Source organism: Taudactylus pleione, unplaced genomic scaffold, assembly GCF_031769625.1.
Source record: "Taudactylus pleione unplaced genomic scaffold, aTauple2 ptg000478l, whole genome shotgun sequence".
NCBI lineage: Eukaryota > Metazoa > Chordata > Amphibia > Anura > Myobatrachidae > Taudactylus > Taudactylus pleione.
The window spans coordinates 259,981-273,071 of NW_028284880.1; the positions used below are offsets into that span (position 1 = coordinate 259,981).

Here is a 13,091-nt window from a genome sequence, read left to right on the forward strand (position 1 = left end):
GCCGGTCTGGATGCTCCCCCTGCCAGGGAATAAACGGATTTGAGGCAGATCTCCACCCTGCGGTCTGTGACATCCTTCAAGGATGACAGCGAAGGCATAGGCAACGTGGGACTTCTGACTAGACGTGTGACGTAAATCCACCTTCGGAGGGGATTCCCACTTAGAAAAATAATTGTCCGCAAACGGATAAGCCACGGCTAAGCACCTCTGGGGATGATACCATTTTCCTGGATTTTTCCACGCCTTCTCTAAATGATCCACTTTGATCAGAAAGAGGGAACACCGTAGCCTTGCCCTTAATATCCTTAAAAAAGGCATATTTGGATCTGGCCACCGGAGGATCCTCATCCTCAATAACTAAAGCCATGCGGACTGCCCGAATAAGACCAGGGATATACACCTTGGACTTAGCGTCCGGCTCTTTGGAACGGAGAGGTTCTTGGTCAGATAGATCCAGAATCTCCCCATAATCAGACGTCACGTCGTCATCCTCATAAGGAGCAGACAGAGACGCCACCGGCCGCTTATGAGGCCGCAACACAGACTCCCCTTGTAAAACATCGGACAAATGCTGAACCGATGTATGCAGGGTATTAACCCACGCAGACACCTGAGGAACCTGGTGACGGGAATTGGGGAGACTGTGGGGTACCATCAGTTGTCTCGGGAAACCCTGCATGGGTGATGACACCACTGACTGCTGGGACAGACCCGTCTGGGTAAACACAGGTGGCGGAGCTAGCTGGCCCACAAGGATTGTAAGCGCCTTAGCGAAACAAGACCAGGGAGGTTCCTGTACCGGAGCCGTGACCATAATTGGCCGTGACAGTGCCAGGCACTGGTGACATAGTCCCTCCGCGTTACCTTCCCCTCCGCTATCGGTACATAACATTTAGTACACATGAGCTGGAGAGGAAAATCAGTCTCAGACATGATGGTAAAGTATGTGACACTCACACCTATACTATTGGTATAGTGTGAAAAACGCCCTGCACTCCGTGCACCGCAAGGGCTTTGAGCAGAGCAAGATCAGGGACAGTAATATGGCTGACAGTAGAAAGTACAGACAGCAGGGCTAGCAGTTCAGTCACATACAATGCAGAAGAAACAAATCCCTGCACTATCAGCGCTGATCTTCAACTACTCAGACCCTCAGGCTGGTAGGACTCAGCGCTGCATACACTGACCTCTGGCAAACGGAGGAGAGGTATACTGGGGGACCCAGACCGCAATGCCACCGCTCACAGGCTTCCAGCAGCGTTCATCATGCTTTAAAGATGGCCACCGAGGAGCAGAGGATGAAGGAGGCCGGCCTGGGGGAGGAGCGCTGACACACTATGGCCAATCAGCCTAAGCAGAGAGGCTGTGTGTGAGACAGGGAAAGCACGCTCCCCTGGCATGCATTTAACCCCTGGGACGCCGCAGCGCATGCCGCTCAGCAGCGGCCCGCTGTCCCAGGGGGTTGTGGAAGCGCAGGTTGGTCGCCTGGCTCCACGCAGCAGCCAGTCCCCAGGGAGCCCCCTGCCTGGGCACTCAGGACCATGTGAACAGCGGGGACCCACCGCGGGACCCCGCTGCTTACCTGCTATCCCCTGTCATCCGGCCATGGTCCAATACATCTGGGGGCACCGCTAGCCGTGATGTTTACCAGCATCCCCGGATCGGTACCGGCGTTCTGGTACCAGCGGGGTGTAGGGGAGACAGCATGGACGTCAGTACTGACTGTCCATGCTGTACTCCCAGATGTGCAGCCAGCGCTGCCTTTAAAAGAAACTTCAGGGGCTCTTCATAGCCCCCCTCTGCACAGTGCCTCCGACTCCGGCCAGGCACCGACGAAACTGAGATGCCTTGGCCCGGGGGCGGGGTATAGGAGAGGGATCCAGATGCATCCTGGGAGGCTGAAAACTTTAACTCTGTGGTGCCTGAAGACTGACGTCATCACCTATACCCAAGGTATCCTATGGATACCCTATGGACCCTGAAGTAGAAATAAAGCACCTGAGTGAGGACGGGTTGGGTGTATAAAGCACCTAAGTGAGGACAGGTTGGGTGTATATATAAAGCACCTGAGTGAGGACAGGTTGGGTGTATATATAAAGCACCTAAGTGAGGACAGATTGGGTGTATATATAAAAGCAAACATTGCAGGGGGATTGTGAATAATACATTATAAAGAAAGGAATGAAGAGTGATGAAAGAAAATAGAGAGATAGGAAAAATACTAATGAGGTATTAATGAGAGTATTCACTGGGTAGAAGAAAAAGATGATGTGCGAGCGTCTATGTAATTCTAAATGAAAGGAAATGTATCTGTGTCCTGCATAATGTGCATTACCCGATTCATCTGTGTAGCTGGTAAGTGTCTCTAAGTTCCAAGGTTTTTTAAATTTGTCCATAGAAATGTCCCTAATTTTCTGTGCTGACCAACTGCACAATTAGATGTCATTGTTTTGTCCATCTAGTCTTATTCTTTGGGCTCTTTATTCATGAAAAATGTATTAAAGAGGATTAGTTATTATTATTATTTCATAGCGATGATAGTGTGCCAGGAAGCTAAGTCATGTCTGATTATCATAAGTGCACTGATTTAGCAGCAAAACGTCCCTGTGAATGACTATAAAACCTCTATGCGGTGTTTCCAGGTACACATGAATGCTGGATCCTGCGCTTCTCACAGTGGTTTTGGTTTTCTGAGCAGCATAGGTGGGAGTCAGGGGAAGAGGAGCTGATGAATAAGACTTTTTGGTGCCAAGAGAGGGGAGAGACAGAGGGCAGAGGCGAGGAGTGCGCCAGAGAGGAGGAGAGCCTGCACAGCCCCACCATCGTATCGTTGCAGAGAGACTGTTTGACTCTCCCTGTGCTGCAGGCAGAGAGAGTAAGAAGCTCCTGCTTACGGAATAACAGGTCCCAGCTAGCCTGTAAACTAAGACTGTATTCTGTAGAACTACCTTTGTGGAACTACAGTAATAGTCCCAGCCAGTTTGTCACATACTGGACTGCCCTGAGAGAAGCTGGTGCTCCAGACCCCATCTTGTCCCCTGGGAGAGACTGATAAAAGTGTGAGTCCCTTATCCTGTGATTGAGCTGCAGAAGGACTTCAAGCAAGAAGGGGATGTCTGGATGCACCTGGCTGATTTGGCCAAAGCTACTTGCGATGACCCGATAAGTTACCATGCGTCTGTTATACACAGCATTCCCAAGACAGATTGTATATTATACTTTTCGCTTTAGTTCATGCACAATGTGCGCCGCCGCCAACGGTACCCAGCCAGCTCAGTTCTGCAGTATTATGTACCTAGGGTAGATTGTTAATGCTTAGTGTTAGGTAGGACCTAAATTGTTGTTAGCCAGTACCACTGTGATGTGTGCGTATGTGAGGATTGTCTGGGTGGCAGAAAGCAATAATCTCAATAGTACGCAAATGAATTACTGTCCATCATTACGGTTCTTTATGTCAGTATTTGCTCTATGGCTATTTTGTGTATTTTGTGGTTGCCACCAATTCTTTTTGTTCCCTTACCCCTTTCCACCCACTTGTACCTGCCCTGCAACAAATGTGCTGAGGGGGATTTACAAGTGATGTGCATGCACTGTCATGGAGTAGGTCTGTGTGGATCCAAGGGGACTCCCAAGTGGGTCCCTGGTGGAAGAGTCACATCCACTCACAAGAGGAGAAGACTTGGGTGGAGGCGCTGCGTCACTGAGAGGAAGGAAGGGAGGACACACTCACACCGTACATGACCCCAACACTGAGAGGAAGGAAGGGAGGACACACTCACACCTTACATGACCCCCAACACTGAGAGGAAGGAAGTGAGGACAGACTCACACCGTACATGACCCCAACACTGAGAGGAAGGAAGGGAGGACAGACTCACACCGTACATGACCCCAACACTGAGAGGAAGGAAGGGAGGACAGACTCACACCGTACATGACCCCAACACTGAGAGGAAGGAAGGAAGTGAGGACAGACTCACACTCTGTACATGACCACAACACTGAGAGGAAGGAAAGGAGGACACTCACACTGTACATGACCCCAACACTGAGAGGAGGAAGGGAGGACAGACTCACACTGTACATTACCCCAACACTGAGAGGAAGGAAGAGAGGACACACTCACACTGTACATGACCCCAACACAGAGGAAGGAAGTGAGGACAGACTCACACCGTACATGACCCCAACACTGAGAGGAAGGAAGTGAGGACAGACTCACACTGTACATGACCCCAACACTCTTTCCTGAGTTCGGATAAGGGCTGTTGAAGACAAATATTCTCTGTACAGCGCTATGTAATTGTTGGCGCTATATAGATAAACAATAATAATAATAATTAACGTAAGGTAAATTAATTAAATGTACCTCAGCGCACTGTTTTATCGTTCTTACCTCACCAGCACCTTGAAAAACAAATTTATGGTCAGAAAGTCTGTTGTTTGTGATCCTGAGAGCAGCCAAGATACCGGCACCCGCCACCGACGCCGTTCCTAAAACACAGGAGGGAGACCAAGATATTAAACATCCTCAAAACACCTTGTGCTCTGTCTACACCACTGCTCACAGCCTATTTATGTTCTACAGTCCATAAAGAGACAGCCAATATACTAAACGTAGTACAACAGCAAGACAAATAATCCAGGCGCCAGCAGATGTGTAAGGAAAAAATCCTCTGCTGTCCGTAACAGCTGCTCACTCAGAGAGGTTTTGCCAACGCTGTCACAAACAACGTAATAGAAGGGATCTATATATACATATACTTACAGATATACATACAGTATATACATATATACTGTATATGTTAGTAGGTGGCGCTCGTCACACACAACGCATTGTTAATGCAACAATGATATAAAACACCCGGGAGTGGGGTGATATACAGTACTTGTCAAAAGTCTGAGCACACCAGTATATTTTAAGGAATTTTCAATTTAACTGCACAGTAACGAAATAAAACCTGTTTTATTGGCTTTGTTTACAAAATAAACAACTTTTTGAACAATAAGGAAACAAAAAATATACTTGTTTTGACTTTTAGGCAAGTTTATTTAGGTAGTTAATTATATAAAACTCCCGTGAGTGGGATGATATACATACAATAAATGTTTATATTAAAACATATACATCTATAAAAAAAACCTGCATAAAGACAATCTATAAGCTATAAACTCAGTGTCAAATGCAGGATTTTGAAAGGGAGTTCCAAGTAGTGGTCCCACCTTTGCAGTACCCCCAGTAGTGCCCCTTATATAGTGCACTCAGTAGTGGTCCCCCCTATGCAGTGCCCCCAGTAGTAGCCCCCCTTTGCAGTGCCCCTTATATAGTGCCCCCAGTAGCAGTCCCCCCCTATGCAGTAGCCCCAGTAGCAGTCCCCCATGCAGTGCCACCAGTAGTACCCCCCTATACAGTGCCCCCCAGTAGCAGTCCCACCATGCAGTGCCCCCAGTAGTGGTCCCCCCTATGCAATGTCCCTTATATAGTGCCCCCAGTAGTAGTCCTCCCCTATGCAATACCCCCCAGTAGTAGTCCCCCCATGCAGTGCCCTTATATAGTGCCCCCAATAGTAGTCCCCCCATGCAGTGGTCCCAGTAGTGCCCCTTATATTGTGCCCCCAGTAGTGGTCCCCCCAGAAGTGCCCCTTATATAGTGTCCCAAGTAGTAGTCCCCCTATTCAGTGCCCCTAGAACGGGCCACTCCCCTATTCAGTGCCCCCAGTAGCGACCCCCCCCCCCATGCAGTGGCCCCAGTAGCGGCCACCCCCTCTATACAGTGCCCCCAGTAGCGGCCACCCCCTCTGTACAGTGCCCCCAGTAGCGCCCCCCCCCTTCTATGCAGTGTCAGCGTCAGTGTCCATGCCCCTTACATACACACACACAAAAAAAAACACAACTTGCCTGAATCCCTGCTCCTGCCGCTGTTTGCTCCTCCTGGCCTGCTCTGCACTATGGGAGAGACATCATGACGTCTCTCCCATCACCCCCCGGCGAGTGGAGCCAGAACGCGGAGCTCATGCGGCTCTCTCCGTGGACGCAGCAGCCAAAGAGAGTCTGTCTGAATAAACACACCACCGCCGGGTAGTACGAGCGTACTACCCGGTGCTGGCGGCGGTATGTTTGTTAGTGTGTAATGCGGGCCGCACTCACTTAGTGATCGGCGGGCAGGGGGGTTTCTGGGTACTCAGAAACGCTCCGTGCGCACCTGAAACTAGTGGCAATAGTCCATTATAGGACGACTTTAAACATGAAAACTCACTATTCCATATAGCCTTAGTATAGACACAGTATCCAGTGCTGCTTTATATGACCTTATTAGAATCCAGAAACACACCGTTTACCACTGGTAATAGCTGCCTCCACACAGGTCACATGAGTAACTTAGTATCCAATAGTGGTCTTTCCAGTAGCAGATTGGTAGCAGTGTATAAAGGTATGGAGAAACGCACACTACGTTCTCAGGAAATCCAGGCTCTCATTGTCTTTATACAGACAATGTAGTAGATGTGTGGCTTGCAGACCGAGTGTATAGTGCGATCACTTAGATGTCAGGCTCTATACAAGAGAAGTCCCTCCGATCGCGGTCACAGCAATCTGCGACTGATGCCGCTGGAGTGTCATAGGGCCTGATTCAGAGCCGGACGCTATTTGCGGACGCTCGTTCAGAAAAAGGGGCTGGCTATTTAAATTAAGCGCTCGCTCTTTGCGATCTGTTGACGCCTCTATGTCTGAAAGAGCGAACGAAACATGCGCTCACTATTTTGGAAAAAACGCCCCCTGGCCGCTCGCATCATACGTCATCTCCGCTATTTATTTGATTAATCGATTACATCGAAAGGCTTATGAACTGCTCGCAGTGCTTGTGGTAGCATTTTCCTACCGCAATCATGCGAGCAGTTCAGGCTAAAAGACAACCAAGTGACGTGGTCAATGACGCTGCTTTGTTAATTATGCACACCCTTAAAACGCCCGTTTTGACCGTTTGGCACGCCTGCGTTCGGATCGCCACTCCCCGTTTTCAAGCACCTTCCCCTGTTACCACCCACAAACGCCTCATCCTGTCACTCAAATTAGCAGGCATTCGCGAGCACACGATTTTCGACCACACTGACTGGTTTGCGCATGCGCATTACATCCCATACGCATGCGCAGATGTGCGAACATCGCTTGGAGCGAACGAGCGGCCGCTTACGAGCGGCTCTGAATCAGGCCCATAGTCTCTATTCCAAAACGGTTTTGCGGTATTAGGTGGAACTAGAAAGCGTTCAAGCAGGGTATTAATTACAAGACTTAGCCACTAGATAAAAGCTCCTCCGTTTCCTCGACGTGTTACCCCGCACCTGGCGGCTTTTTCAAGAGTTGGAAGTTCCTTTATACGCTGCTACCAATCTGCTACCGGAAAGACCACTATTGGATACTAAGTTACTCATGTGACCTGTGTGGAGGCAGCTATTACCAGTGGTAAGCGGTGTGTTTCTGGATTCTAATAAGGTCATATAAAGCAGCACTGGATACTGTGTCTATACTAAGGCTATATGGAATAGTGAGTTTTCACGTTTAAAGTCGTCTTATAATGGACTATGGCCCTCATTCAGAGCCACTCGCTATTTGCGGTCGTTCGTTCTAAAACAAGGGGTGGCTATTCAAATGAACCGTTCGCTGTTTGCGGTCTGTTCACGCCTCTATGTCTGAACGAGCGAGCAAAACTTGCGTTCGTTTTTTGGAAAAATACGCCCCCTGGCCGCTCGCATCCTACGTCATGTCCGCTATTTATTAGATTAATCGAGTACATCGACAAGGGTATGAACTGCTCGCTATTCTTGTGGTTGGTTTTTGCTACCACAATTTTGCGAGCAGTTCTGACTCTAAAATAACCCAGTGACGTGGTCAATGATGCTGCTGTATTAATTATGCACACCCATAAAACGCCCGTTTTGACCTTTAAGCACGCCTGCGATCGGCTCTCCACTCCCCATTTTCAAGCACCTTCCCCTGTTACCACCCACATACGCCTCTTTTCTGTCACTCAAATTATCAGGCATTCGCTATTTTGCGAGCACATGAATTTCGGCCGGACTGACTGGTTAGCGCATGCGTATAACGATCCGTACGCATGCGCAGTTGGGCTAACATCGCTCGGAACGAACGAGCGGCCGCTTACGAGCGGCTCTGAATCAGGCCCTATTTCCACTAGTTTATAGCTTATAGATAGTCTTATGCAGTTTTTTATATAGATGTATATGTTTTAATATAAACATTTATTGTATGTACAGTACTTGTCAAAAGTCTGAGCACACCCCCTGAAATCGAAAGAAGCTTGTTTATCGTACAGTCTGCTGCTTGTGTATGAATGGAGTATGATAAAAAATAGCAAAATATATTATTTCCGATGCAACCCGGAAAATCGATAGATATGTGTAAAAAAAAAATTAGTATACTATAATAATGGCCACAGTAGCCGTGCCACTTATACTCATAATAAATGTCCATGGTAGTGGTGCCACTTATACAGTATACATAATAAATGCCCATGGTGGCAGTGCCACTTATACACATAATAATGCTACACAACAACTGCTCGTGAGGACAACTTCATTGTGACTACTAGCAAGCGTAACAGACGTTTGACCGCTCCGGAAATAGGAAGGGAGTTGTGGAAAAGTCGCTCCCAGCCAGGACGGTGGTCAGGCGCTTGCAGGAATATGGCCTTAGTGGTAGGGTTGCAGTAAGAAAACCACTTCTACGTGCTACAAACGTAGCAAAAAGGTACGCATGGGCTAAGAAGCATAAGGGTTGGACTGAGGAACAGTGGAAGAGGGTGCTTTGGACCGATGAATCGAAATTTGTACTTTTTGGCTCGCATCGCCGGGTTTTTGTGAGTCGTCGTCCAGGTGAGCGTCTTCTCCCAGACTGTGTAGCGCCAACAGTTAAGCATGGAGGAGGCAATGTGATGGTTTGGGGAAGTTTCGCAGGCAACCAAGTTGGTGACTTAGGGTCTCATTCAGACCCGCTTGCGAGCGCAGGACGCTCGCAAGCGGGTCGATGGTACCCAAATGGCGCATGCACACGACGGAGGGAGCTCCGTCGTGCGCATGCGCGAGACCCGGATAGCGACAGCCAAGCTGTCGCTCCGGGTCTCGCACCAAAGGGGGCGTGCTGTCGATGGTGAGTGACAGCACGCCCCCTTTGGTGGGCGTGCCGGGGGCATGGCTGCCAGACGGAGGCGTTCCATGGGAACGCCTACCGTCTGGGTCCGGCCCCACTGACATCACTAGAGCCAAAATCACTCCAGGGCTTGCGGTCACCGAGACCCTACGGCAGGGTCTCGTCGCAAGCCCGATGGTCGCGATGGTCTAGACCATCGCGACCATCATCATGGACGCTCGCATAAGCTGTGGGTGGTAACCCACAGCTATGCGAGCATCCAAGAGGCTGCTCCATTTTTAAGTAGGAGGGCCTGATTCAGAGCGAGCGCTCTGGTCAGAGCGTCCGGCTCTGAATCAGGCCCTTAGTCAGAATCAAGGGAATAATGGAGCAAAAGATGTACCACAACATATTAGTGCGTCATGCGATTCCCTCCAGAAGGCAACTTCTGGGTCAGAACTTTGTTTTCCAACAAGATAACGATCCAAAACATACGTCCACGTTGTGTACTAATTATTTGCAAAAGAAACAAGATGCTCAAGTTGTAACAAAAATAGAATGGCCACCTCAATCACCAGATATTTTCACTCATCGAGCTTTTGTGGGAAGAACTAGACAGCGAAGTCCGAAAACAGATGCCTAGCAACACTGAGGGCCTCTAGGAGGCTCGTCAAAGCTGATGGAGTCGATTGGATCGTCAAAAGCTGGAAAAATTAGTAAATTGGATGCCAAGGATATGCAAAGCGCTTATCAAAGCTAAGGGTCGTCACTTCAATGAAAGCAGACTACCTAAATAAACTTGCCTAAAAGTCAAAACAAGTATATTTTTTGTTTCCTTATTGTTCAAAAAGTTGTTTATTTTGTAAACAAAGCCAATAAAACAGGTTTTATTTAGTTACTGTGCAGTTAAATTGAAAATTCCTTAAAATATACTGGTGTGCTCAGACTTTTGACAAGTACTGTATATCACCCCACTCCCGGGTGTTTTATATCATTGTTGTATTAATATATGTGGTTAATGCACCAATAAAGTGCTTATTAAATACTCCTGCGTTGTGTGTGACAAGCGCCACCTACTAACATATATGTATATAGGTAAGTATATGTATATATAGATCCCTTCTAATACTAAATGTAGTGCCTGATTCAGGGATGGACGGTAATGCGACCGCAGCCACGATCCCGTACGCAGCGGATGTGCGAAAATGTGCAAATGTCGCAGCAGCCGGGATATGTATTGAGACACTCAGCGGCAGCACTGCAAATCCCAGCATCTGCGTACAAAGACTCAACAGCAGTCGCAGGGCAGTCCATAATCACCCTTCTGAGTAAGCCTATGATCGCGCAGAATGGGCGCAGGAACGCAGACGCCGGAGCCATTTTTAGTGCATACGAGATCGCAGATGCAGACTGGGACACGCCCCCAAAACAGTCACGACACGCCTGCATTTGGGCCGCCCCCTCCTACATACGCTCCCTGACTGTCAATCACCCTGCGGCCAAACACTCGCTGTGACTGCAAATGGTAATGAAAGCTGGCGAATGCGCAGAGCGACTCATACATCTGCATTACACGCCATCCTCTGAATAAGACCCTTAGTACGATATATATATATATATATATATATATATATATATGTTTTCGTTCTTTTTAAAGTGTTAAATGAGGTTTTTAATGTCAATTATTTTAAGCAAATGACATGCTAAAACGGTAAATGTATATTTCTAGCTAAATAAAAATTATACTGCAACAAAAAAAAGAAAGAACAAATCTACAGACACACATAAATGGGAGGGATTACACGCATACAGTCAGTCAGATATGGTTGGTGAACGCGATCGTCACCATCACTGTGCACGTTGCACCAGGGGTGAAGCACCCACGAGTGATCCACCATCAAATGGGCACTTTTGCATGGTGATCAGCATGGACGCATATTTCACGCACACAACACCCTTACTCAGATCCGTAGCAAAATTGCACCGGCCCCGCCCCTATGTCGCGCAGAAGGGGGCGTGACCAGCAGCTCCGTTAAGTGCAGCGCTGACCAGGCGTCCTCAGAACGCCCGATCGGCTGCATATAGATCTATAACAGGACACAATTGCGCCTTGTGCCGGCCTCGCCTCCTGAGCGTGCGACGTCCTAGGGACGCCCGATTGGCTGCATATACTGTGCAGGGTGGCAGGTCGGAGTGTCCACAGGACGCCTTCCGTGTGCTGCAGCAGCAATCCTGGCTGCAGGGTGCCGTTCCAGACACTCTGCTAGCCTGGGGCAAGGGCTGTGGGGCAGCGATGGTGTCACCCATGGAGCACCGATCTCGCATAGCTAGTTACGGCCCTGCCCTTACTGCACGTTGTGTACAAGCACCCTCCAATCTCTTAGCCACCATGGCGCGAGAAGAAAGATGCAACTTAGTTTGCATAGCAAAAAGCCTATAGATATCTATTGCGCAGGTGCGGTAAAAAAAATAAAAACGTGTTTTCGATTTATGCACTAGATACAATGATCCCCTATCATCATCATCATCCTCCTCATCTCACCACATACGTCATTCAGCTTTTTACTTCACAAGCCTAACAGCCACATTACGTCATTCTGCTCCTGGGTGGAGGGAGGAATAAGGATTATCGTCAGTTTCTGCTCAGATTCCCCCAGGACGATTAGAAAACTGTTACTGTTCTGTTCAGTGACAGAGTGATCACAAGTCCCCCCAGCCTTCTGTCTGTGGCAGCTCGGGATCTCGCAGGCTTACAATCGCTGGGATATGTTTCTTACTGACAATGAAACCATTGTAGAACCTCTGCAGCACTTCCATAATGATAAATCCCAGGGGTTACTTACATTACATAGGAGAAACCGTGTTTCATGTATGACATCATAGGTAACAGAATAGGAGGGAATCCGCATCTTCCTGATGATTTCCGCATTTCCCACTCAGCGCTGGATGGCTCCTTCTTAAAGGAACATGGCCACAAAATATATATATCCAGGGAATGAGCCTGATTCGGAGTCTTACGCTATGCTGACAGTTAGGCAAATGCCCGATGTTGTTTTGCCTCTGTGAATGCGCCCGAATCGCACCGCGCGTGTCCCCATTTTGTGCGCACAGAGTTGCAGATCAAATTTAGCAGTATAAATGTATGGAGCGTTCCTGGGGGGTGGCCGGGAGGAAACAGAGAGTGTAGTGGGGATGTGGCTAAAAGCTGCTGCATATAAAGACGCTGATCCGCTCACTTAGAAGGCCATGCTCCGCCTGAGAAACTGCACCTATCATCGAGCTGGTACAGAGGTTCCATGGTGCGTCTACCTATGCAGCAGACAGTGATGCAGCATCTATAAACTCTGCAAGTGGGCATCTCGGTGTTTGCACATTTGGATGCACGGCAGGGAAGGGCTTTGTGACGGCATAAGGGCACAGAGGAAGCAGTCGGAAAGGCGAAGGATAAAATCCCGACCGCCGGCATCCCGATAGAAGGTAAGCCAGGTGCCGACAGCCGCGCGGGGGGGGGGGGGGTTAGGGGCTCCTGGGGGGGGACTTAGGGTTAAGCACCCCCCCCGCGAGGGTTAGGCTAGGGGAAGGGGGGGGTTAGGCACCTCCGGGGGGAGGTTAGGGTTAGGTACCCCCGGAAGACTTGGGGTTAGGCTGCGGGGAAGGGGGGTTAGTTTTAGGCACTTGGGGGGAGAGGTTAGTGTTAGGCATCCCTAAAGGAGGGTTAGGGTAGGGAATTAGGTTAGCTATACTTACCAGAATGAACGATCGGGATCTTCACCCCTGCCGGGCTACCGCTGTTGGGATTAGAACCACCGGCCATGCTGATTCCGGGCACAGACCCATCAGCCCCAATGGCTGCTGGAGTAACCTGCTTGCTGCTAGTTTTGTCTGGGCTGGTAACGATGTTCTCCCCCATAATAGAGGGGTAAAATCTGTTTCATCAGGGCAGGACAGGT

At 48.9% G+C, this 13,091-nt stretch overlaps 1 protein-coding gene across 4 annotated transcripts in view; it reads right to left on the reverse strand.

Moving 5' to 3' along the window:
* Window positions 1-13,091, reverse strand: part of ME3 (malic enzyme 3) — a 249,943-nt gene that overhangs the window by 37,120 nt on the left and 199,732 nt on the right. For all 4 annotated transcript variants that reach the window (XM_088449041.1, XM_088449042.1, XM_088449040.1 and 1 more), the window contains exon 9: window positions 4,397-4,494. In XM_088449041.1, coding sequence (XP_088305167.1) covers window positions 4,397-4,494 — 98 coding nt within the window. The remainder of the gene's footprint in view (window positions 1-4,396; window positions 4,495-13,091) is intronic.